Genomic DNA, 25,075 nt, shown 5'->3' with positions numbered 1-25,075 from the left:
CATTTCTTTTCATTCTTTTTTCTTTATTATGTTCCACAGCAGTGAATTCCACCATTCTGTCTTCCAGGTCACTTATCCATTCTTTTGCCTCAGTTATTCTATTGATTCCTTCTAGTGTATTTTTCATTTTAGTTATTGTATTTTTCATCTCTGTTTGTTTGTTCTTTAATTCTTCTAGATCTTTGTTAAACATTTCTTGCATCTTCTCGATCCTTGCCTCCATTCTTTTTCTGAGGTCCAGGATCATCTTCACTATCTTTATTCTGAATACTTTTTCTGGAAGATTGCCTATCTCCATTTCATTTAGTTGTTTTTCTGGGGTTTTATCTTCTTCCTTCATCTGGTACATAGCCCTCTGCCTTTTCATCTTGTCTGTCTTTCTGTGAATGTGGCTTTTGTTCCACAGGCTGCAGGATTGTAGTTCTTCTTGTTTCTGCTGTCTGCCCTCTGGTGGATGAGGCTATCTAAGAGGCTTCTGCAAGTTTCCTGATGGGAGGAACTGGTGGTGGGTAGAGCTGGCTGTTGCACTGGTGGGCAGAGCTCAGTAAAACTTTAATCCTCTTGTTTGCTGATGCGTGGGGCTGGGTTCCCTCCCTGTTGGTTGTTTGTCCTGAGGCAACCCAACACTGGAGCATACCCAGGCTCTTTGGTGGGGCTAATGGCAGACTCTGGGAGGGCTCACACCAAGGAGTACTTCCCAGAACTTCTGCTGCCAGTGTCCTTGTTCCTTGGTGAGACACAGCTGCCCCCCACCTCTGCAGGAGACCCTCCAACACTAGCAGGTAGGTCTGGTTCAGTCTCCTACGGGGTCACTGCTCCTTCCCCTGGGTCCCGATGTGCACACTACTTTGTGTGTGCCCTCCAAGAGTAGAATCTCTGTTTCCCCCAGTCCTGCTGAAGTCCTGCAATCAAATACCGCTAGCCTTCAAAGTCTGATTCTCTAGGAATTTCTCCTCCTGTTGCCAGACCTCCAGGTTGGGAAGCCTGACATGGGGCTCAGAACCTTCACTCCAGTGGGTGGACTTCTGTGGTATAAATATTCTCCAGTTTGTGAGTCACCCACGCAGCAGTTATGGGATTTGATTTTATTGTGATTGCACCCTTCCTACTGTCTCATTGCTCCCTCTCCTTTGTCTTTGCATGTGGGGTATCTTTTTTGGTGAGTTCCAGCGTCTTCCTGTCGGATGATTGTTCAGCAGTTAGTTGTGATTCTGGTGTTCTCGAAAGAGGGAGTGAGAGCATGTCCTTCTACTCCGCCATCTTGAACCAAATCTGACTACGGTTTTAAGCAGAATTATGCACTGAGGCCAAAATTCATCAATGACCAATTGTTTTTTTAACATCTTTGTTGAGATATAATTTATGTACAAGATCAATGGCCAATTTTAAAGTAGTTCTTTAAAACTTAAAAAAAATTTTTTTTCTTTGTTGTATTTAGTTTCAGGAGAAAGGAAGTTGACTGGTAAATCCAGACATTCTGGGTGGAGAGTTTTTGGTCAAATTCCCTATGAATGAACCAGCAGCTGCCTTCAGGGTTTGATAAAGGCCTCAGTGTTTGGAACACTATGGGGTTCCTTCTCTCCATCTCCAGCTCTTTCTGGCTGGGTCCGGGTGGGTGTGAGAAGTGGTCACTGAAGCGACAGGAGTTGGGTGGAAATGCAAAGTGGGTGTGAAAGCATGAGGTGTACAAGATGGCAGAGCTGAACCCAAATCACATCACTACCTCTCACTTGCTGTGCAAGCTGTAACGAGCTCCTGGGCATCTCTGAGCCTGCCTCAGTCTCCTCATCTGTAGAATGGCATGTGTCAGAAGACTGAGGTTTAAATAGCTAATGCAGGGACTTCCCTCATGGTGCAGTGGTTAAGAATCCGCCTGCCAATGCAGGGGACACGGGTTTGAGCCCTGGTCCAGGAAGATCCCTCATGCCATGGAGCAACTAAGTCCGTGGGCCACAACTACTGAGCCTGCACTCTAGAGCCTGCGAGCCACAACTACTGAAGCCCTCATGCTGCAACTACTGAAGCCCGCGCGTCTAGAGCCCATGCTCTGTAGCAACAGAAGCCACTGCAATGAGAAGCCCACACACCGTGGCGAAGAGTAGCCCCTGCTCACTGCAACTAGAGAAAGCCTGCGCAGTGACGAAGACCCAACGCAGCCAAAAATAAATAAATAAGCTAATACACCAAAAGTGCCTGCACCAGGGCCTGAGCATGGCAGGCACTTAATCAAATCTAATATTGTTCTTACAAGGCTAGAAACTTGCCAACCCTCCACTCCCTGGATCTGCACTCTTCTCCACCATGCTATGCTCACTGCCCATTTCTAACTACCCGGGTGGCTCTGCCCAGGCTCTCCCTGAGAGCTGTCACCCTGTGTTGTGACCCCAAGGCCCCGACCCACTTGTCTCTGAGCCCTACCTGGTCTTTCAAGCTCTGGATCTCTCTCTGTTGGGCATCGTCCTCTTCGTGCGGAACCTGAACCTTGGGCGGGATCACCCTCTCCTTCTGCCTGGAGGCGGCTGTTTCCAACAGCTTCTGGCTCAGGTTGGCCACTTCGTTGTGCAGGCTTGCTATCACGGAGTCTTTGTATTTGGATTCAAGTTCAAAACCCGAGAGACGGCTGACTTCTTTTCCCAGCAGCAGAATTATTTCATCCTGGGTGGAGGCCAGATGGGAAATTTACTAGGTGTGGGTCTGGGTGTAAGGTTGAGCCCATTTAAAGAAATACAGGAAAAATATGGTATCATTCTTTGGGAAGGTGAGGGCAGGCAGGGAGGGAAAAAGCAGACTTTCAAGGCCATCTCTGTCGCTTGGAAAATCTCATACAGACAAGAATTTGGTTAAAATGATGTACTTGTATATAGACTCCTGTAATGGATGTCTATACCTCACAGGTACGGAAACTTTCCTTTCCCCGAGAATTATACTTTCATATTAAGAACAACCATCCCACTTGGGAACTTTTGTTGCTAGAAAGTTTACTTATAATACTTTCATTTATAATAGTCAGCCTAGCACACTGGGGACCTAGGAAAGGTAATCAGGAAAACAACGTTCTGTTTGACTACATTCTGCCTATAATGAGGGTTATTTTTTTTTTAACTTAAAACGTTCTGAAATATTTGTTTTCCCTTTCCTCTCTTCTAGTACTTCCTGTCTCTTTTCGCTATTCATGTATGAATTTGTTCCAGGTGACTGAATCTGGAAAGTAAATGAGACAGGAATGGTGATTTCTTTGCGTGGGCTCATGTAAACTTTCGGCTGGAAAAACAAAATTGCTGCTAGACTTTACCCACAGGTATAATTAACCCTGTCCTCCGTCTCTCCAGTGAAAATGCTCTGCAGCCAAAGAATTTGTTAGGTTTTCCAAAAAAGGAAAAAAAAATGCCCCAAACTTCTCACCAGAAGTTATCAATAAAATGTCAGCAAAACTGAAGAAGAAGAAGAAAAGTGCCCCAGAGGCCTTTTCCAAAGCAGCCACAGGAGGAGGTAAACGGGCAATTTCTAGGCCAGCTCATTCCCAGGGGAGCCGTCCAGTCAGCCTCACGACCTGCTGGCTCCGTGACCTGGGGAAGGACAGGGTCTCGCTCATGAGAAAGCCTGTCTGACATTGCCAACTACTGCCAGGGGCCTTCCTTTGGGTCCTTGTGAACGCTGGTGGCCAAACTTCAAGAGAGAGCATCAGACATGTTCCCTACGCCTGGGCAGTTTCCCCTGTTTCACCCTGTTATGATCAGCCAGGTGCTTATTCATTTTTCATGCAACAAACATTCATCAGGCAGCAGCTAAGTGCCAGGCCCCATGCCAGTGCTGGAATATAAGAAGTTTGCAGAGGGCAGCGGACAGCCGTGGGTTCTGCTTTCCTGGTGAGGGTCCCCTTGCCCTTCTTGGAGGGAGCGTTCCTTCTTCCGTGTGGTCTGGGTAGGACTGTCAGTCATGTGCCCTGCTCCTTCCTGTCCCACCTCCCTGTGTGCATGTGGCCCAAGCTGGTCAATCAGAGATTTCACGCATCGATTACAGAGGGAGAGGAGCTTGCCTTCTTCTGGATCACAAGCTTTAAATATGTCGGCTTGTTTGCCTGAGTTTGTCTTTTCTAACACACAAGGCCAGCCTTATGTAGAAAGCCAGACTCTGAGGGAAACAGAGGGGAGAGATTGGTAGTGGGGAGGTGTTCTGATGACATCATTCAAGCTCCTGGATCTAGCCATACCTGAAGCTAGAGGCCCTTTAAATTTTCCAATAAGATGAGCTAATAAATGCTCCCCCTCAAGCTGATTTGTTTATTGTCACTTGAAGGAGTCCTGGCAAGTCAGGGTATAAATAGCTTATAAATAGAAAAAATTATTTCTATTATAAATAGAAAAAATTATAAATGGCTTATAAAAATTTTCTATAAATAGACAAATTTATAGTGGTTGCACTATATTTCCAAGTTAAATTGAGGCAGGTTGAAAAATGGCTACAAATACTTTGCAGCTTTGCCATCCAGTCTATTTCCCCACCCTCTAGTCTGGGCTGGCCCTGTGACTTGCTATAACCAACTGAATGGAGTGGAAGTGATGCTCCATGATCTCCAGGCAAGTTCTTACGGGCTGTGCAGCTTCTGCTCTGGCCCCCTGGGAACCCTGAGACCACCGTGTTGTGATGAAAATCCACATGCAGAAAGGGGCCCACCAGTCCAGGCATCCTGGCTGAGGCCCCAGATGTGGGAAGGAGGCCAATGGAGACCACCAGCCTGGCCAAGCCGGCGGCTGACTGAGCCTGCATGAGTGAGGCCAGGGGACACGAGCAAAGGAACCTTCCAGGTCAACCCATAGATTCTGGGGAATAATGAATTGCTGTTTTAAGCCACTAAGTTTTGGGGTGGCTTGTTACACAGCGATAAATACAGAATCTGAGCGTGGCTTCTCGCCTTTCTGCAACATTTTTCAGAGCTTGGTCCCAGGATGCCTGAGTTGGAACCCCCTGCCTCCTGAAGTTTTGGATTTCCGTGTCTGACAAGAACCCCAGGTAGGTCTGCTCCTCACAAACTCCGAGAATTGCTGCGGGAGCAGGCCCTGGCCCTTAAGGAAAGCGAGATATTATAGACTGCTTCTTTTAGAGTAACTTTCAGGTCGTGTCTAAGCGGGGAGAAATTGACCTGGGCCTTTCCCAGGATGCCTTGAATCCATCTGTTCTGCTCGCATCCCTGCTTTAAACCTCTCTGGTTCTTTAACGAGTCTCTCTGCCCAGGCCTCCCTGACTTCAGTGCTCACTTGCTCCTGCTAGGAACGTGTTTTTGCATCACTGTTCCATCATTCAAGGTTGACCAAGTGATTACTGTGTGGGAGTTAGAAGTACTCTCTGAGAAGTTAACCAGACCTAGGTTTGAATCCTAACACTGCTCCTTGCACTGGGCAACCTTGAACACATTACTTAACCTCTCTGAGCTTCAGTTTCCTCATCTGCAAAGTGAGGGTGATAAAATCTATTTTGAAGATGGTGAAGATTAACGAGCTAATAAATGTCAAGTGCACAGGACATGGCCCAGCACACAGTTGGTGCTCAGTACCTTGTAGCTGTAGATGTTATTTGGGATAAAATGAGCAATGGCCAACCCTGGCTGAACGTCTTGGGAGGAAGAGGTGGTTTCTTGGAAGTAGGAAAAAGGGGCAGTCCTTGAGACACAGTGAACAAGAGGCAGTGGCAATCTCTCCATGGTCCCTCTTGCTGCTGTAGCTCCGTCCTTCCCCGAGACCCCTCACCTTATCGTGCTGGGTCAGGTCCTGGTCCACAAAAATTTCTCTGGAGAACCCTGCCCCAGGAATTTCCTCGGCCACTGATTGTTCCGACAGTTCCATGGCGTTGGTCCACACTAACACACAAGGTCGACAGAGAATGCAGAGGAGACTGTGAGTTTCCCCAAAGTCTTAAAGAATATTTTCAGATTAACCTTCACATTCATGAGACTTATGCAATGAACGCATTACAGGAGTACTGGAAAGGGTAAGAGCCGCCTCATTTCTCTTCCCCAGCGTTAACTGCACGGATGCACTGTGATGTGTCTCTTTCCAGACTTTTTTCTATGCCGCATAAGAGCTGATGACCTTAGGCAAGTCATTTACTCTCCCTAAGCCTTAGTTTCCTCATATATAATTTAGGATCACTGATAGTCTCTGCTATAAAGGGCTATCTGGAGATTAAATAGAATAATGATATAGAGCAGGGGTTGGCACACTATGGCCCTGTGGCCAAATCTGGCCTTCTGCCTAGTTTTGTAAATAAAGCTTTATTGCAACACAGCCAGTGATTCACTTACATATTATTTATGGCTGCTTCCCAGCTACGAAGGCAGAGCTGAGTAGTTGCAGCAGAGACCACGTGACCCACAAACCCTAAAGTATTTACTATCTGGCTCTTTACGGGAAAAGTTTGCTGACCCCTCATATAGAGCATTTAGTACTAAACGTTAGCTATATTTTTTTTATTGCAGTCATATCTTTTCAAAAAACAAAAATGGATTTACATGACAGAGATTCTTCTCCAGCTTACTTTTCAGCTAACAATATCAAAAACATCTTCCCATGTCAGTATTTGTAGCTGTACTGGGTTCCTTTCAATGGTAGCATTGTGGTCCACTGTACAAGCGTGCCAAATGTATTTAACTAGGATCCACTTGACAGACATGTAAGCTTTCCTAATTTTTTTCTTATTAACCCCAATGTTACAAGGGCTGTTTATATGACTTTCGGGGAGTATGGCATTATGTTTGGGGGCCCCACTCTGTATCACATCAGACATCTCGCAATTCACTCACATCAACACTGAATACATTTTTTTTTTTATTGGTGTAGAAACTTTTGTAAAGATTTCTATCATTCTACTTGTGAGATCACTTGGGCCCAAGCAGTGTATTTTAAATGTCCAAGTGACTATGGTTTCTGGACAGTCACTGCACAATCTTACCTTCTTGTGAAGTGACAAACTGAAGAAATTGTTTTCAAAGGTGATGAAACTTTAATGAGTATTAACATTAATGATGAATGAAGCATGCACCGTCATGTTTGTGGACATTCATTCAATCATTTATTCATTTTGCTTCTGCATTTTTTATTTATGCATTTTAGAGCCAAAGATTCCTGCCCCCCAGCCAGGTCTCAAACCTGTTTGTGGACCCCAGAACCTCTAGTGGACATAGCTGATGGCCTGTGGTGCCCGGAGAACGCACAGCCTTGCGTGTTGAATGAGCAGCCCTGGCCACAGTGTTTCCTGGGGCACGAGGAACAGAAGGGCCTGGAACTTCAGCAGCTGCCCATTTTCTCTCCCTCCACCTCCCCAACTAGGTCCATGATTAGAAAACTTTGATTTGAAGCTCACGGCCCCCATCTGACCCTCTTGGGTCCTGAGCAGCTAAGTCCTAACTGACTACAGCAGCAGTGCCTGATGCGCGCTACTGAATGCAATTTTCAATTTTCTAGTAGTCGCGTTAAAAAGGTAAAAAGAAGAGATGAATTTTTTAACGATAAATTTTATTTAACCCAATACATTAAAAAAATATCGTTTCAACACGTAATCGACAAAAAATATGGAGATATTTTATATCCTTTTTCTTCGAGGTATGAAGCCTTTGAAATCTGGGGTTTATTTTACACTGACAGCACATCTCAATTTGGAAACTGAATTTTCAGGAGGAAGACTTGATCTGTTTTCAGATTCCACAAAAACTTAGAGTCGAAAAAGTCGATTCGCCAACTCAACATGTTCCAGACAGACTTCGACCCTTTCAATAACTGGATCAAATATCAGTTTTTAAATTTAAATGAATTAAAATTAAACGTTTGGCTCCTCAGTCGCACGGGCCACGTCTCAGATGCTCAGCAGCCACTGGGGCTGGGGCTGCCGTAGCAGAAAGCACAGAACCAGAACATTTCCCCCTGTTCCCCTTCTTCCTGACCTAACAAACACCTCCTTTCCTGCCAACATCTACAACTGGGTTAGGAAAAAAAAGGAATAGAGAAAAGAGATTTTAAAAAAATCGTCTTCTGGTGCAGGCTTGACTCTAACATGCAGCCTAATTGTGGGGGGTCCCTGTGGCGCATCAGGGATGGTCACAGGCCTGTGGCTTAGTTCCTAAATATTCAGCATAGTCTGTTTGATGCTATATGTGTGCCGGTCATTTAGTTTTCAGGCTGGGGCAGTCAGTTGCCAGAATCTGTGGTTCCCAGGCCTGGTGTGGCCGGGCAGTATTACATCAGACAGGCTACCGTCCAGAGGCAGCTGTGACTCCTAGAGTCTTCCTGGTGAGCAAACTGAAGGCCAGAAATGGGTTCTTATTGGTAAAAGGGTGGCCTCGCACCTGGTATGCTGAATGCTAGAAATCGGCTCCCACTGGAGGAAGGTACTGCCTGGCCTGTGTCCCCAGGGAGGGCCCCGGGGTCTGACCCTAACTGGGCCCCTGTCCAGTCTCAGCTTAGAGCTCTGGCATCTGATGCCATCTCTAGGGGTGACCCAGGCTGCCTCTGCGACCCTGTCGTGGCTGTCTTGAGGGACCCTTCCCTGAAAGATGATGGCCGGAGGGGAGACTTCATCAAACCTACAGAACAGGCTGATCGATGGGGTCCCTTTACTGGGGAAGGTGTGTTTACTCAAAGTCTTTGTGGGGCTAGAATTTGCTCTGAGACTCGCTTTCCTTACACTCAGGCAGGGAAGTGCTGGAGCAGTTACCCCTCACCCGCCCCAAACTTCTTTACCGGCTACTGTTATTTATCAAAAAGAACCTAAGGGCCGTGTATGACAAAACCGGCTTAACTCTAGCTGCTGGATCCTTCAGAGGTCCCAGTGGGGAGAAGCCCCAGGGAGGGTCGGGAGGGCTGGGGCGGTGGGATGGCAGATACGGGGACACAGGCACTTTAAGAATATTACTCAGCCATAAAAAGAAACGAAACTGAGCTATTTGTAATGAGGTGGATAGACCTAGAGTCTGTCATACAGAGTGAAGTAAGTCAGAAAGAAAAAGACAAATACCGTATGATAACACATATATATGGAATTTAAGAAGAAAAAAAAAATGTCATGAAGAACCCAGGGGTAAGACAGGAATAAAGACACAGACCTACTAGAGAATGGACTTGAGGATATGGGGAGGGGGAAGGGTAGCTGTGACAAAGCGAGAGAGAGGCATGGACATACATACACTACCAAACGTACGGTAGATAGCTAGTGGGAAGCAGCCGCATAGCACAGGGAGATCAGCTCGGTGCTCTGTGACCACCTAGAGGGGTGGGATAGGGAGGGTGGGAGGGAGGGAGATGCAAGAGGGAAGAGAGATGGGAACATATGTATATGTACAACTGATTCACTTCGTTATAAAGCAGAAACTAACACACCATTGTAAAGCAATTATACCCCAATAAAGATGTTAAAAAAAAAAAAAAAAGAATTTTCGGGCGTGAGCTGTTGGCCAAACGGCAGGGGAGTTGCTTTAATATTTTAACAACCCCCAGCTGTCCTGGTGCTCTCCAATAATCACCAGTCTGCAGCAAGGGCAGTGTGTGCGCACCTTAACTGTGTCTTTAAGACATTGTAAGTTGTAAATAAAACTTAAATAACAATCCTGGTTAGGTAATAACTTAATTTTTAAATTTTACTATTTACTGAATGTTCGCTATGCACCAGGTGCTGTGCTCAGCACTTACGGGCAGGATACGATTTCGTCTTCATAACAACCCCGTGAGATAGGCATTATTATTCCCATCTCCATTTTATATGTGAGAGATATGAGGCATAGAGATGTCAAGTCACCTGCTCAAGGACACACAGCTGGTAAGTGGTGGAGTCAAGGGATGAACCTAAGTTTGTTGGATTCAGAGCCTATGCTTTTAACCACTATGCAGTAAATGTATTGAAGTGGGAAGAGGTTTATGATATATTATTGAATTTTAAAAATCAGGTAGGGAATTCCTTGGCAGTCCAGTGGTTAGGATTCTGTGCTTCCACTGCAGGGGGCACAGGTTCCATCCCTGGCTGGGGAACAAAGATCCTGCAAGCTGAGCAGCACGGCCAAAAAAAAAAAAAAAAAAGGAGGTTCCTTATGTTAGGTTCATATGATCCCATTATTGGGAAAATATATGAATCAAGATGCTATTTTAACAAATCGCTCCACATATTTTCTTTTCTCAGTAATTCTTCCCCACCTCCCATGAGCTCTTGCAGTTAAGATTTGGCCTTGGAGCTGATGGTTTATTGCCTTGTGGAAAAGGAAGGATGAGTATTAACTAGAACAGGGTGATTTTGCCCCCAGGCAAAATGACGTTTTGATTTTTGGCAATGTCTAGAGACATTTTTGAGTACCACAGTTAGGGGGTAGTGGTGGTGGTGTTGCTACTGGTATCTCTAGCGGGTAGGAGTCAGGGAAGCTGCTAAACATTCTACAGTGGACAGGACAGATCCCACAACAAGAAGTCATCCGGCCCCACATGTCACTGTGCCAAGACTGAGAAACCCTGACCTGACCTGCAATAAATAGGTCCTTGGCTTTGGGTTTCAAATAGAATTTTTCAAGTCTAAAGCAAGGTGACAGTCTAACAGTAAACCAATTTAATTTGAAGAGCCCAGCTTTGCTAAGAGAGGAAAGAGTTTTCTCGGAACTCTTAAAAATAGGTGTTTTCTGTCAAGAGACAGCACGGAGGACTGGAGCACAGAGTTTTCTCTAAAGCGTGGAGTAGAGAGGCCCAGACAGAAAGGAACTCCCCATCACAAGGGAAGGTGAAAGTCCTTTTCTGAGGATGGGGGGAGAGTCAGGGGAACGAGGGCAAACGTTTGGAAACATGAGACCTGGCTGAGAGGCTGAGGAGATAGAGCCCAGGTAGATGTGAGGGACTCTAAGCCACACGACTCACCCTTCATTTCTCCAGGGGGATGCAAGTCCTTTAGAGAAGCCCCAAGTTCAACATGGCACTGGAGAAACCGGTGATTACAGTGGAAACATTTAAATGGCGGAGTGAAAAACAGAGAAGAAAAGAAACAGCCCATGTGCCATGTGTCCAAGGATGCATTAAAAAAAACAAAAACAAAACCCTGTATATATGTTCATAAAACAGAACACGATCCCTGCAACAGAATGAATGATCTCAGAAATACTATGCGGAGTGAGAAAAGCCTTCCACAAAGGAACATGCACTGCATGGTTCTGTGTACTTGAGATTCTAGAACAGGAATAGCTAATCCATGGCGGGAAAAGAATTCAGAAGAGTGGTTGCCTCTGGGGCCTGGGGCTGGGAATTGACTGGAGAGGGACATGAGGGAACTTTCTGGGGTGATGGTAATGTTCTATATCTTGATAGGAATTCGGGTTACATAGGTGTACATGACCGTCAAAACTCAATGAACACACTCAAGATCTACACTTTCATGGTGTGGTAGCCAGCCTCCAAGGTGACTGCCGATAACCCCCGCCTCCTGGTCTTCAGGCCCGTGTGTAGTCTTCTCCCACACTGGAGGGTGACGCCCTGTGTAACCAGCAGGACGTTGCAGCAATGACAGAGCATGACTTCTGAGGCTTCGTCACAAGAGATGCTGCAATTTCTATCTTGCTCTCCAGGATCACTTGCTCAGGAGGAGCAGCTGCCGTGCCATGAGAACACTCGAGCCACTCTCTGGGGAGGCCTGTGTGGTGAGGAACTGGGGCCTCCTGCTGACAGTTATGTGAGCACGCTGTCTTGGAAGTGGATCCTCGGCCCAGGTCAAGCCTTCAGATGACTGCAGCCTTACGAGGGACCCTGAGCCACAGCCATCCTGCTAAGCTGCTCCCAAATTCCTGACCCACAGAAACCGTATAGATGATAACACATGTTTGATTTTTGCTTTATGCTGCTAAGTTTGGGGAGAATTTGTTATGCAATCATGATAACTAATACACATTGTGTGTTAATTTTACACGAAGGAGACAAAAAATGTTGAATTCTAGTTAATGGTATATGTGCTAAAACATCTGGGGGGGACTACAGATGTGTGCTATTTATTTTGAAATGCATCAAAAAATAAGATGGATTAATGCAGGACGAGAAGGATGGGTAGACAGAAATGTAATAAAGAGTACAGCAAAGTGTTAGCGGTAGAATTAGGAGGAGAGCTGTTCTCTGTAAAATTCTTTTTGCTTTGCTGTATGTTTGAAAGTTTTCACATTAAAATGCTGGGGGGAAATGGCTGAGTAATTTCTTAACTTGGGTGGTAGGTACATGAGCGTTCCTTAGATGATGATGATGATATAAACTGCAGAGATACCTTTCATTTGCTCCTTAGTCTGTATATTTCAGAATAATAACTTTTTTTTTTTTGCGGTACGCGGGCCTCTCACTGTTGTGGCCTCTCCCGTTGCGGAGCACAGGCTCCGGACGCGCAGGCTCAGCGGCCATGACTCACACGCCCAGCCGCTCCGCGGCATGTGGGATCTTCCCGGACCGGGGCACGAACCCGTGTCCCCTGCATCGGCAGGCGGACTCTCAACCGCTGCGCCACCAGGGAAGCCCAGAATAATAACTATTATTTGAATGGCTGAGGGAGGTGACTAGGTGAGTGGTCCTGAGTGAGACCAGGGAAGGGTGTGGAGGCATCGAGAGACCTGGGGACTCAGAGGGGTCTGGGGCTGGGACGCAGAAAACAGAGAATGGGACCTTCACACCAGTGGCCACAGAAGAAACCTGGGAATCATGCCAGGGACTAAGTCCACCCAGCTACTCTGCCAGTAAGGCTGGCAAGGCCGGGAGGATGGTGACAGACAGGAAGTCTCCTCCCCAAACGCCATGCGGCCTTCTGGGGGGGGTGGGAGAGGGGAAGAAGGAAACCCTGATGGCTGTGTGTCCCCAAAGTGACCAGGCTGTGAGTGACAGTCACTGAGATAACCAGCCTTAAATTTGACTGAAAAGTGTTAGATTAGATTAGATTGAATATATCACCTCCGGAGAAGTAATTTTCTCCATAAGCCTCAGTCTCCTCTAACCTGTAAAATGGTAATAAAATATTTAAAAACCTCCTAAGGCAAGAGGGATTTCAGTTACCAATGTGTCTGTACATCTGAGTCGAAGTATATAAATTTAGATTCTGACACACATTCATATATATTCATATATACGTACACACACACACACACACACACACACACACACACTCACCACAGAGGTACTGACGTGTGCAGACGGGCAGAGCACAGTCTTGGAGTTTGTGCCAAAAAGTCAACAGGGAGGATTCCGGTGATAAGGGTGACAGCTTATCTTTGACTGTTTTCTAACTTTCTGCTTATCCCAATTTTTTCACAATTGATTATGTTCTACTTCAGAATCAGAGAGCAAAAGCCAGAGAAAGACAAATATCATATGATCTCGCTTATATGTGGAATCTAAAAAAAGGTACAAATGAACTTATCTACGAAACAGAGAGAGAGTTACAGAGGTAGCAAATAAACTTATGGTTACCGGGAATAAGAGGGGGGAGGGATACATTGGAAGAGAGGGATTGACACACACAATACTGTATGTAAAATAGATAACTAAGAAGGACCTACTGGACAGCACAGGGAACTCTCCTCATTACTCTGTAGTGGTCTATATGGGAAAAGAATCTAAAAAAGAGTGGATACGTGTATATGTTTAACAGATTCAGTTTGCTGCATACCTGAAACTAACACAACACTGTAAATCAACTGTACCTCAATAAAAAATTGTTTTTTAAGAAAAGGGGAAAGCAGAACCTGAGACCCACCCTCCCAGCCAAAAGCCCATCCCCTAAGCTGCCATGGAAGCGCCCATGAGTACCTTGCTTGATGATGGGAACCCTGTGGGCAGCTCTGTCCACCACGAAGGAGAACATCTTCCCGCTGGCACTCACGGGCCGCTTGTGGGAGGCAGGTGGGACCATGGGGGGCCCGGGGAATCCCGGGGACCAGCTCCTCTGCACTGGCGCTGGCCAGATGCCCGGGTGGAAGGGGGTCTGTGGTGGTGAGGGTGACTGGTTCGGTTGCTGGGCGGCCCGAGGTGGCTGTGGCCTTGGCCAAGGTGCTGGGCCCCTCACCCATGGGAAGGAGACCTGCAGGGGCAGACAAGAGGGTCAGGGGAGGTTACCAGCAGCTGGGGTGGTCTTCACCCTTCTGTCCCGGCGACATAATTGCTGCCCTAGATTTCAGCGTATAAGTCACTTCTCCCAGGAAGCCCTCCCAGACTCTCCCCAAATTTGGGATGGTGGTCCCCACCGTGGGTCACCTTGCACACTATTGCACCACCATTTATTGGGTGCAGCCTTCGTGCCAGGCACCCAGTCAAAAGATTCGCATGCATTACCTCATTTAATACCCCTGATGCTCTGTGATGAGCCCCAGGCTGAGCAAGACCTAGTGACTTTCCCAGGATCACAGATGTGGTAGTGAGCATCTGGTAGTGAGCGTCTGAGCAGGTAGAACGCCACCTCTGAGCTCGAGGGTGAGAGCTTTTTGTCTACCTTGCTCAGCACCGTATCCTCAGCTCCTAGAATACACCCTTGGCACATACAGAGTAGGTCCTTAAATACTGGTTGAAAGAATGAAGGAACACATCTCCGAGATTCAGCTCTCCAGGACACACGCATCCACACTGTGTCTCTCTCTGGCACTCCCATTCCGTCTGTTCCCCGAAGCCGAGAGCTCTGGGGTGGCCGGCACCCCAACTGGCTCGCACCCCAACTGGCTCATTAACCTGTGATCCTCAACATCTGCCACATCTGATCCCTGGCAGACGCTCCATAAACATCTATCGAGGGAACCTTTCTTCATCTGACCCAGCGGAAGATGTCTGTAGCTACTTTCAACAGACAGCACATCAAAATCCATCTAAACCGGGAGAAGCAAATGCTGAGAGGTGCTGACACCTGGCTTTGTCTTGGTTAATGCTGTTGTGGCCGTCCCACCCCGAGCCTAGTGGTTGAACCGTGACATCGTGAATGCTACCATTTATTGTAATTACTCACCGATTTCTCACAATAGCCCTGCAGGGGAGGAGCTCTCCTGATTCCTAGCTTACAAATGAGGCATGGAGAGGTTAAGGAATTCACCAAGCTCAGGTGGTGGTGGAGAGGGTGGTGGGACTGGGGTTCTGGAAAGCTCTTTCCCTCTCTGTCTCCCTCTCCCTTCTCTGCCCCCCCTCCCGCCCCCAGTCTCTTGGCAGAAAAAAACACACTTTTCAAGTAAGAAGCTAAGTTCAAAGGTTTGCTGCCTGTGGCGGGTCACGTTTCGCTTTCTGCAGACCGGAGACACATAATGAGAAACAGGACAGAATGCTTCCGAAATAGGAGCGCTGGCAGACAGAACTTCCTATAGATCCAGCTGGATGGTATTCAAGAGGAAGGTTCTCCACTCACTCAGGTTCCCAAACCAGTCTTTCCCAGCCAAGTCAAGAATCCGGTGAATTCCCCTGAAGACTTTTTTGGAGTCAGGGAGAATATTGTTCAGGAAAATCAAACTCCAATTGCCTGGCGACACCTGGCCCAGCATTTATGATGACACTGGCCCCGTTGAAACCTGTTTCAGGAACGGACTTGGCAGTGTTCCAGAACTCTGTTACCTTATGTGAAGATTCGAATTTCTCTCCAGTGTGGGCACCTCGGTCTCCACCTAAGCTTTCTTCTTTTCTCTCTTTCAGAAGCTGAGGTGTCCTGCTCCTGCCTTGCACTAACTTCTCCATCCATCCTATCCCTTCCCGTCCTCTCCTCTGGGGCTGTCTTGCCTCAATCATTCCTATAACCTTTCCTCATCTATTTAATAAAGATTTATCGAATGAAAGGGCTGAAGGTGGGAAGGGGGAAATTTGAATATGTTTTACCCCCGCCTGCTAGAAAACAAATCTAGAGACCACGGGTAGTGTGGAGGAATTCCTTTTTTTTTTTTTTTTGCGGTACGCGGGCCTCTCACTGTCGTGGCCTTTCCCATTGCGGAGCACAGGCTCTGGACGCGCAGGCTCAGTGGCCATGGCTCACGGGCCCAGCCGCTCCACGGCATGTGGGATCCTCCCGGACCAGGGCACGAACCCGTGTCTCCTGCATCGGCAGGCGGACTCTCAACCGCTGTGCCACCAGGGAAGCCCGAGGAAATTCCTTTTGTGCTGGGATGCTCAGGTAGATGTGCCTCACTGCCCACTAACTGCCAGGGTGCTAAACGGAGTGGTCATATCTCATGCCTCAAGTGGTCCACTGCTGTAGTGGACAGGCCACAACCCACCCGGCTCTTCTGGAAATTCCAGGAATCTCCCTCCCAATCTGTTGGCCCATTGCTGTGGGTGGGGCTAAGCAATCAGCCAATCACACTCCCTGGCCATACTGATTGGTTCAGTGGTGGGGCAAGTCATCCAATCAGAGCCAAGGAGACCCAAGAAGACTTGGCTGGACACCAGGATCTGGAGTGACCTGGTGGAACTTCAGAATGCAGCCAGCATGAGGGAGCGGAGCCCAGACATGGAGAGAGGGAAGCTGTTTATTTTTCAAATTGTGGTAAATAACCTGCAACCTAAAATTTATCATCTTAACCATTTTAAAGTATATAGTTCAGTGGTGTTAAGTATATTCACATTACTGTGAGATGGATCTCCAGAACTTTTTCGTCTTGCAAAATGTAAACTCTATTACCATTAGACAACAACTCCCCATTCCCTCCGCCACCCAGCCCGTGGTGACCAACATTCTGTCTCTATGAATTTGACTACTCTAAGTACGAAGTACCTCAGCTAAGTGAAATCACATGGTACTTGTCTTTTTGTGACTGGTGTATTTCACTTAGCATAATGTCCTCAAGGTTCATCCGTGTTGTAACATGTCAGAATTTCCTTCATTTTTAAGGCTAAATAATATTCCATCATACAGTTTAGAGTGTATTTTGTTTATCCATTAAGCGTCATGGGCACTTGGGTGGTTTCTACCTCTTGGCTATTGTAACTATGCTGCTGTGAACATGATGGGGAAGATAAGGAAGTTGGTTTTGAGCCCTGGCTGGGGTGCTACCCTGAAGGGCTCTATCCCTGAGGCCGGCTAGAGCTGGTTTCTGTCGCTTGCAGCACATAGGGCCCGAACGATAGGGCCCCTGGGGGAAGGAGTGAAAGATGTGTAAATGCAGCAGAGACTGCAAGCTCTTCGGGTTTAAAAATTAAAAAATGAAGTTTGCGTTTTTCTTTTTCTCCGAAGTGTGTTGGTTGAGGGTAGCTTTAGTCAGATGGTTAAAGTTGGTTTTCTCTAGTTTGCCGGCTTGCTCTATCACAGGGAAGGTCAAGGTTTTCTCAGAAATTGCTGCTGGTAACTACAACGAAACAGGCAGGGAGAAAAGCAAACATAAGAAAAAGACTCACATCAAAAGCCAGCTCTGGGCTGTACAGGAAGCATGGGGTCAAGGTCAGTTATCGACAAGTCTGTTTTTATTATTTATTTATTTTAGATTTAATTTTATTTATTTTTGGCTGTGTTGGGTTTTTGTTGCTACGTGCAGGCTTTCTTTAGTTGCGGCGAGCGGGGGCTACTCTTCGTTGTGGTTCACGGGCTTCTCCTTGCGGTGGTTTCTCTTGTTTCAGAGTTTGGGCTCTAGGCGCATGGGCTGCAGTAGCTGGGGCACGCGGGCTCAGTAGTTGTGGCTCCTGGGCTCTAGAGCGCAGGCTCAGTAGTTGTGGCACACGGCCTTAGTTGCTCCGCAACATGTGGGATCTTCCCGGACCAGGGCTCGAACCTGTGTCCCCTGCATTGGCAAGTGGATTCTTATCCACTGTGTCACCAGGGAAGTCCCCAAGTCTGATTTTAGAAACTTTAGTTTAAAAATACATGCTAATGCCTTTTCTCTTTCTTTGTGTCTGTTCTCTGACCATATGGTATGTTGCCATGGTTGGGTTTTTTGTTTTGTTTTTGAGGTAGCATATGTTATACTCCTGATTTCTTTTCCATACTACCTTTAAAATAGCAGGTTGTCAACCACCTGGATTAACCATGACCACATCCACGGCTGAATTTATATTAGCTTTAATAAACACGGGTCAATGATTTACTCAAGAAATCACTATCCATTTTTTTTCATATTATCTACTTGTTCTTTGTGTTATGTCTCCAATATCTGCTTCTAACCCTGTAAAGAGTGTAGGTTGAATGGGAGACCCTAAAAAAAATTCAAGGTAGTTTGCACACTGAGTGCCTACAGTACACATGAATTCTGCCAGGAAGCCCCAGAGCCTGCAGAGAAGGTGGAAACTTAGACCTTGCCCTTGGAGAGCTTGTTATGTGCTCTGCCATTTGTAAGTAATTGTGGACAATACAACGGCTATGAGCCACTGTGTAGAGAAGCCACAGATGTGCCACACACTCTGCTGGGTACTTAACGCATGTGGTCTCATCTGATCTCCAGAATAATCTTGGAGGAGGCATTTTACCCCTCATTATGTGGATTAAGAAACTGAAGCTCAGAGAGGTTAAATGACTTGCCCAAGGTCTCACAGCCAGGAAGCGGTGACACTATTTGACTCCAATATCTGTGCTCTTAGGACTTCTAGGTTACTCAAAGTCATGATTTATTACCTGCTTTCCATACTCACAAACAGATCTTAGATGGCTGGTTAGTGAATGATAGGATATTTTCCAAGTTAAAAAAAGGAAATGAGCATTAGATGGTGTGAAAAACCACAAGACATCGCATGGGCTACTTAGAAATGGGATTTTCTAGGAACACTGACAACTGTCTTATGGATGTGTTATTCATCTGGTACATGCCATGCCCTGGAAGCAGCTCAGAGGACCCCAGCCTCCATCCGGGAAGACCTGTGGTATGTTCACTGCTGTACCAGAGGAGTGCTGGGGCCAGCTGGTACCCGCCCAGAGAACCGATTGTTAAATGACCAGGAATTTTGCCAACTGGTTGATAAACACAGCTATTAATAAGAATTAACTTACATAAATTTACAATTAAATTATATCAGAAACAAAGGCGATACAAACTTAACTCACCCCTTCCTAATTATTTTACTCTATTTTATTATTACCTATGCTCTTGAGGTTATTTCGCTCTACTATATGTGTCTGTTGGAAATGCTACATAGTGATGTGTTACCACACCTCTCTTTCCATCTCTGTATTCAGGGATGTGTCATTGGGAGCTTGAAATTGACCGTGGAGGGCGTATTACACCATAGAAATCAGGAAATGTTATAAATCAGGGCTTGATTTTTAGAAACTTTTACAAATAGGTTTAATAATGGTGGTTCATGTAGAGCTTGATTTTTTTTGGTTTGTTTGTTTTGTTGATTGCCTAGACTTAAGACGGTAATGGAGAAAACGTTAACAATGCAGATTATACAAAAGCATGTTGTGTCTTAGCCATTATGTTATGAATAGAACAAAAAATTGGGGAAACGTTCTTCCAGTATTTGAAAATTATTATCTGATGCAGCAAAAAAGTCACTCATGTCCCTGATGAATGTGTGATGTTCTTCTAACGTCTTTCTTTTTTCACTTGTATTATTCATAAATACAAAATATCCCCAAATATCCACCAGCGCTCAGGTCGGGAACTCTCTCATTCGTCAACTGCAATGAGAAATTGGCTGTGGATACAAGAGTTCAGCTAAAGTCAATGAAAGCATTCTGTGAGACTCAGCTGGCTATACAGAATTTGCAAGAAAGAGTACTGTATTTCTTGTTATGTGGAAAGACTGGGCTACACATTCTTTTTTTTTTTTTTTTTAATTTATTTATTTATTTTTGGCCGCGTTGGGTCTTCGTTGCTGCGTACGGGCTTTCCTCTAGTTGCAGTGAGCGGGGGGCTACTCTTCATTGCGGCGCGCAGTCTTATCGCGGTGGCTTCTCTTGTTGGGGAGCATCGGCTCTAGGCACGCGGGCTCAGTAGTTGTGGCATGGGCTCTAGAGCGCAGGCTCAGTAGTTGTGGCGCTCAGGCTTAGTTGTTCTTCGGCATGTGGGATCTTCCCAGACCAGGGTTTGAACCTGTGACCCCTGCATTGGCAGGCGGATTCTTAACCACTGTGCCACCGGGGAAGCCCGCTACACATTCTTTATATCAGTAAACCTTATGCTATGCATCATGTACTTTACTTTTTCCAGAGAGCTGGTCGTTAAATACTTACCAGCCAATCACTGGCTGTACTGGCGCCCAGCAGAGTGCCTGCTACTCATGGTAGGTGTTCGCTGACTGAGCTGAACAGTTAGCAAATGGAGTGTAAATAAAAAGGACTTTGATTCTGGGGCTGGGATGGGGAAAATACATGCTAAGCCTGGCGCATCTTGTAACAGCGGAGAGTAAGGAAGTGCCCAAAACGAAAAGGTGGGGAGATGCTCAAGGACACAGCAACCAACCTGAAAGAGCTCCCAGTGGCCAAGGCTGGAAGAATTTGAGCGATGAAATAGTTAATGAGTGTTGGATTATAGCTCAAAGTGTAAAATAAGTATACATGAGTCCATACTGACATAGATACATTAGGGAGTAAATACATAAAGGAGGGAGAAGAGACCGTCTTCTATACAGAAGAATTTAACATACACAGATGTGGAGGTCTGGAAGGACCTGGGGGGTAGGGGTGATGGTGCCAAGTAGGCACACGGACCGCAGCATGGAGGAGCCATGGACCTGGAAAGACAGAATGGAGACTATAAAACATGGCCAGTAGATCTCAGAAGCCAGGAGAGGAGGCTACTTGGTGCCAGGACAAATGGCCTTTATCTCAACGGCTCCCGGGGTGTCACCGTAACTCAGAGAAAAGGGTAAATTATGTACGGGGTTTCAGTGTGAGAAATCAGGATTATACATTTAGAACACAGAACCGCCAAGTTATACATTATTTTTAGGTTTTGGAACTTAAAAGAATTAAGTCCCTTTGAGCTGTTCAGAAAAGTCATTTGTTTGGGTTTTTCCCAGCCCCCATTTTCTTGTAAATCTTCAATCTTACGGTTTTTCCTTTCCTTTCAAGTTCTAATCAGCTTCCTGGTCAGTCCATAAAATGGGAAATAGAATCTAATGAGAAAACAGCCGGATTTTTGCAAATAGCTTTTGCTACTCCTAGACTTGGCCTACTCCAATTCGGTCTTGCCAGATTGAGAGATGGAATGAATGAATGAATGAATGAATGATCATCAACTAAGTTAAGAGAAGGAGCAATGTGGTTCTGGTTTGGTAACAAAGGGTGTGGTCTGCCAGAGGAAGCAGGAAGCGGCCCGGTTCCTGGCCGGGTCTGGGTTCTGTCTCAGCAGGATGCTAAGGGTTCAGCCCGTGCTCCCATCTCCACCTCCCCTGATGTCATCTGCATCGTCTGTAGACATCTGGTGACAACACAGCCTCAGGGGTCCTTTTGTGTGAGTTTTTGCTGCAGATGCCGAGCCTGAGGCTGTCTGCTGCCCCATGCCCTCCACTTCACTGGTCTCGGGAAATCGCCTTTGATATAAAACGCCCAGCCTCAGGATTTCTCATCACATCAGTAGGTCCCCACAGGACCTGTAAGAGCACAGGGTAGAGGAAATCCTACAAGGTCAGGTAGGAGATGACAGAGCTTGACCAGAAAGAGGCTTTGTTGTGAAGGGCACCATGGTCTCTGGTCATTCACTCAGTTGCCGGCTTCTCAACCCCGGGTACAGTAAAGCCACATCTTCCTCAAGAACGGGCCCTATTCAGAGGTCCCAGGAACGTGGAAACGCCACCTTCTTGGGCATGGACAACTAAGGCCCCGACTCTGAGCTTCTCATCACACCTGTTCACCAGAGGAGAGAAATGAGCAACTCTGCTTCCTTGGAGACTGGCCTGGGACTTTTCCAATGGAAAAGTGGATTATTCGTCATTTTCCTCCCCCCAGATCCCTAGTGGCAAATCCCGTTAGGAAGGTTCCACTTAGGCAATAGGAATGCTTCCTAATGTCATGGACATCTTCTTTGTTTTTGCCTACCCCGCATCCACTTTTTTCCATCTTCTGGACGGGCACCTTAATTTTTTGCGGGGAAGACACCCTTTCCCTGACAATCCCGAGTCCATATAACTCTGACCCTTCCACTCCAGGGGTGAGCCCATAACCCAGGCCTGGCCAATCAGAGCACACTCCTTGCCCCTGGCCTCAGTGATTGGTTCAGGGGAAGCCCCATGATCCAAGCCACTGCCAATGAAGATGCTGGCTCTCTCCCTGGAACGGCTACTTTGTAGGGTGCCGGGGCTGCTGGGGGCCACTTTCCTACAGGGGAGGCGAGAGTCTCTCTGAGATTGTGAGGCTAACAGGGAAGAAAGAGTCAGATTCCTGACCATGATTTGGGCGCCTGGATCCAGCTGGGCCTACGCTGCAGCGTTCGGCCTTTTCAGTTACATGAGCTTTTTTTTTTTTTTTTTTTTTTTTGCCTGGGCTAGTTTTAGTTGGTTTTCTGACACTTGCAAACGATAAGATTTCCTGGACAGTATGCTTATGGAGACTTCAGCATAAGCCTCACTACGTACTCGGAATGAAAGTTGTTTTAAAGGTAATGACACGCGCAGATAAAACCCACCAGACTGTAATCACGCACCAAATGTACCTTTAAACGTATACAAGTAAAGCAGCGTCTCCAGAGAAGAACGATTTAAGACCAAGGAACCGATCATAAGACAAGTAGTAAAACGCTGCTGAGAGACTCTGACAGACAAGTAGTTCTCTAGCTACAGCAGGCTTCAGGCTACAAACCCCAAATTTCTGCTTCAAAAGTGACCCAGGGAAGACATTCCATAGTTTTATTTATTTAGTTTTTTGGCCTCGCCCTGCACTTGTGGGATCTTAGTTACCTGACCAGGAATTGAACCCAGGCCCTCAGCAGTGAGAGCACTGAGTCCTAACCACTGGACCACCAGGGAATTCCCGACATTTCACCGTTTTAAAAGAAAACTTTCCAGTTGAAGAAACAGGTAACATTTATAATATGCACCTGTTGTGTATATAATATGTTCATGTCTAGTATATTTATCAGATACATGTCAATGTAATTATATTATTACTATATATGCAAATGCATATATATGTGTATGTATATTTAGAACCACATATTTCCAGCTCTTTTTTAAAGAGGTGTTGAAAAGACTGTTCAAAATTTATTTTTCCAGCTTGTCTGTTTTTTCTTATTCCTCAGTAAACTTAAGCTATTAACCAGCACATTTCCCGGCACACAGTAAGGCTCAATCTGAGTGAGTTCTTTCTCCCCAGCTCCCCCCTCTATTTTAAGTTCTTCTTTCAGAAACCAAGTAAAATGAAAGAGGCAGTACAGCATAGTGTTACAAGCAGAGGCTGGTAAACGTTTTCTGTAGAGCCAGACAGTAAATATTTCCAGCCCTGAGTGCCATATGATCTGCCCAGCTAACTCTGCCGTTGGAGCAGACAACATAGGCAATACTGAAATGAATGGGATGGCTGTGTTCCCATGAAACTTTACAAAAACAGGAGATGGCCTGCATTTGGCCCTGGGCCATAGTTTGCCAACCTCTGGTTAAGAACTTGGGATTTGGCATTACACAGAATCTGGTCCAGCTCCCTGCTCTGCTCCTCCTCTGTGACCCTGATGAGTGTGTTATTTTTGTGCCTTGTCTGTAAAAAATAGGGATAATAACAGCCACTTCTTAGTCTGTGAGAAGTGGGTGAGATAGTGTACATGAAATGCTTGGAACACTTCCTGGTCCATAATAAATGAGCATAAAACATTAGCCATCAGGTATTATCATCATCATCAAAAAAGAAGAAGAAAGGGGGCAACTGAATTTGTCCAGGAACGGCAGCAATACCCCTGGTAAAAAGTTAGTGGATGGACTTCCCTGGTGGCACAGTGGTTAAGAATCTGCCTGCCAATGCAGGGGACAGAGATTCGAGCCCTGGTCCAGGAAGATCCCACATGCCGCAGAGCAACTAAGCCCATGGGCCACAACTACTGAGCCTGTGCTCTAGAGCCCGCGAGCCACAACTACTGAACCCGTGTGCCACAACTACTGAAGCCCGCGCGCCTAGAGCCCGTGCTCCGCAACAAGAGAAGCCACCGCAATGAGAACCCCGCGCACTGCAATGAAGAGTAGTCCCCGCTCGCCGCAACTAGAGAAAGCCCGCGTGCATCAACGAAGACCCAACGCAGCCAGAAATGAATAAATAAAATAAATAATTAAAGAAAAAAAAGTTAGTGGAGCCAGGGACTTCCCTGGCCGTCCAGTGGTTAAGACTCCACGCTTCCAATGCAGGGGGTGCAGGTTTGATCCCCGGTTGAGGAACTAAGATCCTGCGTTGGTGCAGCTGAAAAAAAAGTTAGTGGAGCCAACCCAACAAGCAAGGAAGCCAGATAACTGAAAATGCATTTTCTTCTATTATCAGTTTCTTCGTTTTTACCCACATAATGAATCATCCCCTGTCAGCGTGTGAAATTGCAGGTTGGACTGGGAATTGCAAGACCTTCCTTAACCGCTGGGCAGTGAAGGACCTGCCTGGGCTCTCACGGCCCCACGATGCTTCGTGCTATTAGGAAAAGCCTCCAAGGGACTCAGGAGAGCTGGCTTTTAATCCTGGCTCTGGATCTATATGACTGATGCCTAACCTAGGGGAAGTCGCTGAAACTCTCTGAGCCTCAGTTTATGCCATGATAGGGGTGGTCCCAGGGACCTCTATAAAAAAAACTGAAGGGGGAAAGGGGACCTGGGATTAACGAGTAGCTCCTTGGAAGAAATTGGAAATTGAAGCTCAGAAAGGTAAAGTCAGTTGCAGCTGGCATTTCAACTTGGGTCCATCAAACTCCAAAGCCCTTGCTTTCTCGATTGTGTTCTGCAGAGCTTCCCCATTAAAGCAGCAAGGAATATTGGCCGACAGAGGGCGCTCTTCTCGCAAGACAGGACGTCATGACATTGCAGGGACAGAAGACAGTATCCAGGAGACACATGGGAGAGTCTGGCTGGACTGGGAACAGGGCAGAGCAGGCTACAGGGAAGGCCAGACACAGGCTATCATGGGGATGGGGGCTGCTGCCAAGGAGCTGTCAACCCCCTCATGGAGCAACTCGGCACGTCATTTGTGGCGCCTGGCTTCCTTTTTCATTCTGGCCATTTCCCTCCGTTTTGCCGTATTTCAGAAC

The 25,075-nt window shown here is 46.5% G+C and overlaps 1 protein-coding gene and 1 long non-coding RNA gene across 2 annotated transcripts in view; one reads left to right on the top strand and one right to left on the bottom strand.

The window, feature by feature from the left end:
- LOC137215627 (transmembrane protein 51) overlaps positions 1-25,075 on the bottom strand; it is a 205,145-nt gene that overhangs the window by 83,647 nt on the left and 96,423 nt on the right. Inside the window, exons 4-6 of the mRNA XM_067721146.1 lie at positions 13,788-14,058; positions 5,745-5,854; positions 2,419-2,655 (exon numbers count right to left, since the gene is read on the bottom strand). Of these exons, the coding sequence (XP_067577247.1) occupies positions 2,419-2,655; positions 5,745-5,854; positions 13,788-14,058 (618 nt within the window). The remainder of the gene's footprint in view (positions 1-2,418; positions 2,656-5,744; positions 5,855-13,787; positions 14,059-25,075) is intronic.
- Positions 627-12,238, top strand: LOC137215641 (uncharacterized). Its single transcript, XR_010939357.1, has 3 exons — positions 627-782; positions 4,933-5,010; positions 11,579-12,238. It is a non-coding gene; the product is annotated as an uncharacterized lncRNA (long non-coding RNA).

This window comes from Pseudorca crassidens, chromosome 2 (assembly GCF_039906515.1).
Source record: "Pseudorca crassidens isolate mPseCra1 chromosome 2, mPseCra1.hap1, whole genome shotgun sequence".
NCBI classification, from domain to species: Eukaryota; Metazoa; Chordata; class Mammalia; order Artiodactyla; family Delphinidae; genus Pseudorca; species Pseudorca crassidens.
Note: the sequence above shows the minus strand (reverse complement) of the source record. Positions and strands in the feature narration are given on the sequence as shown.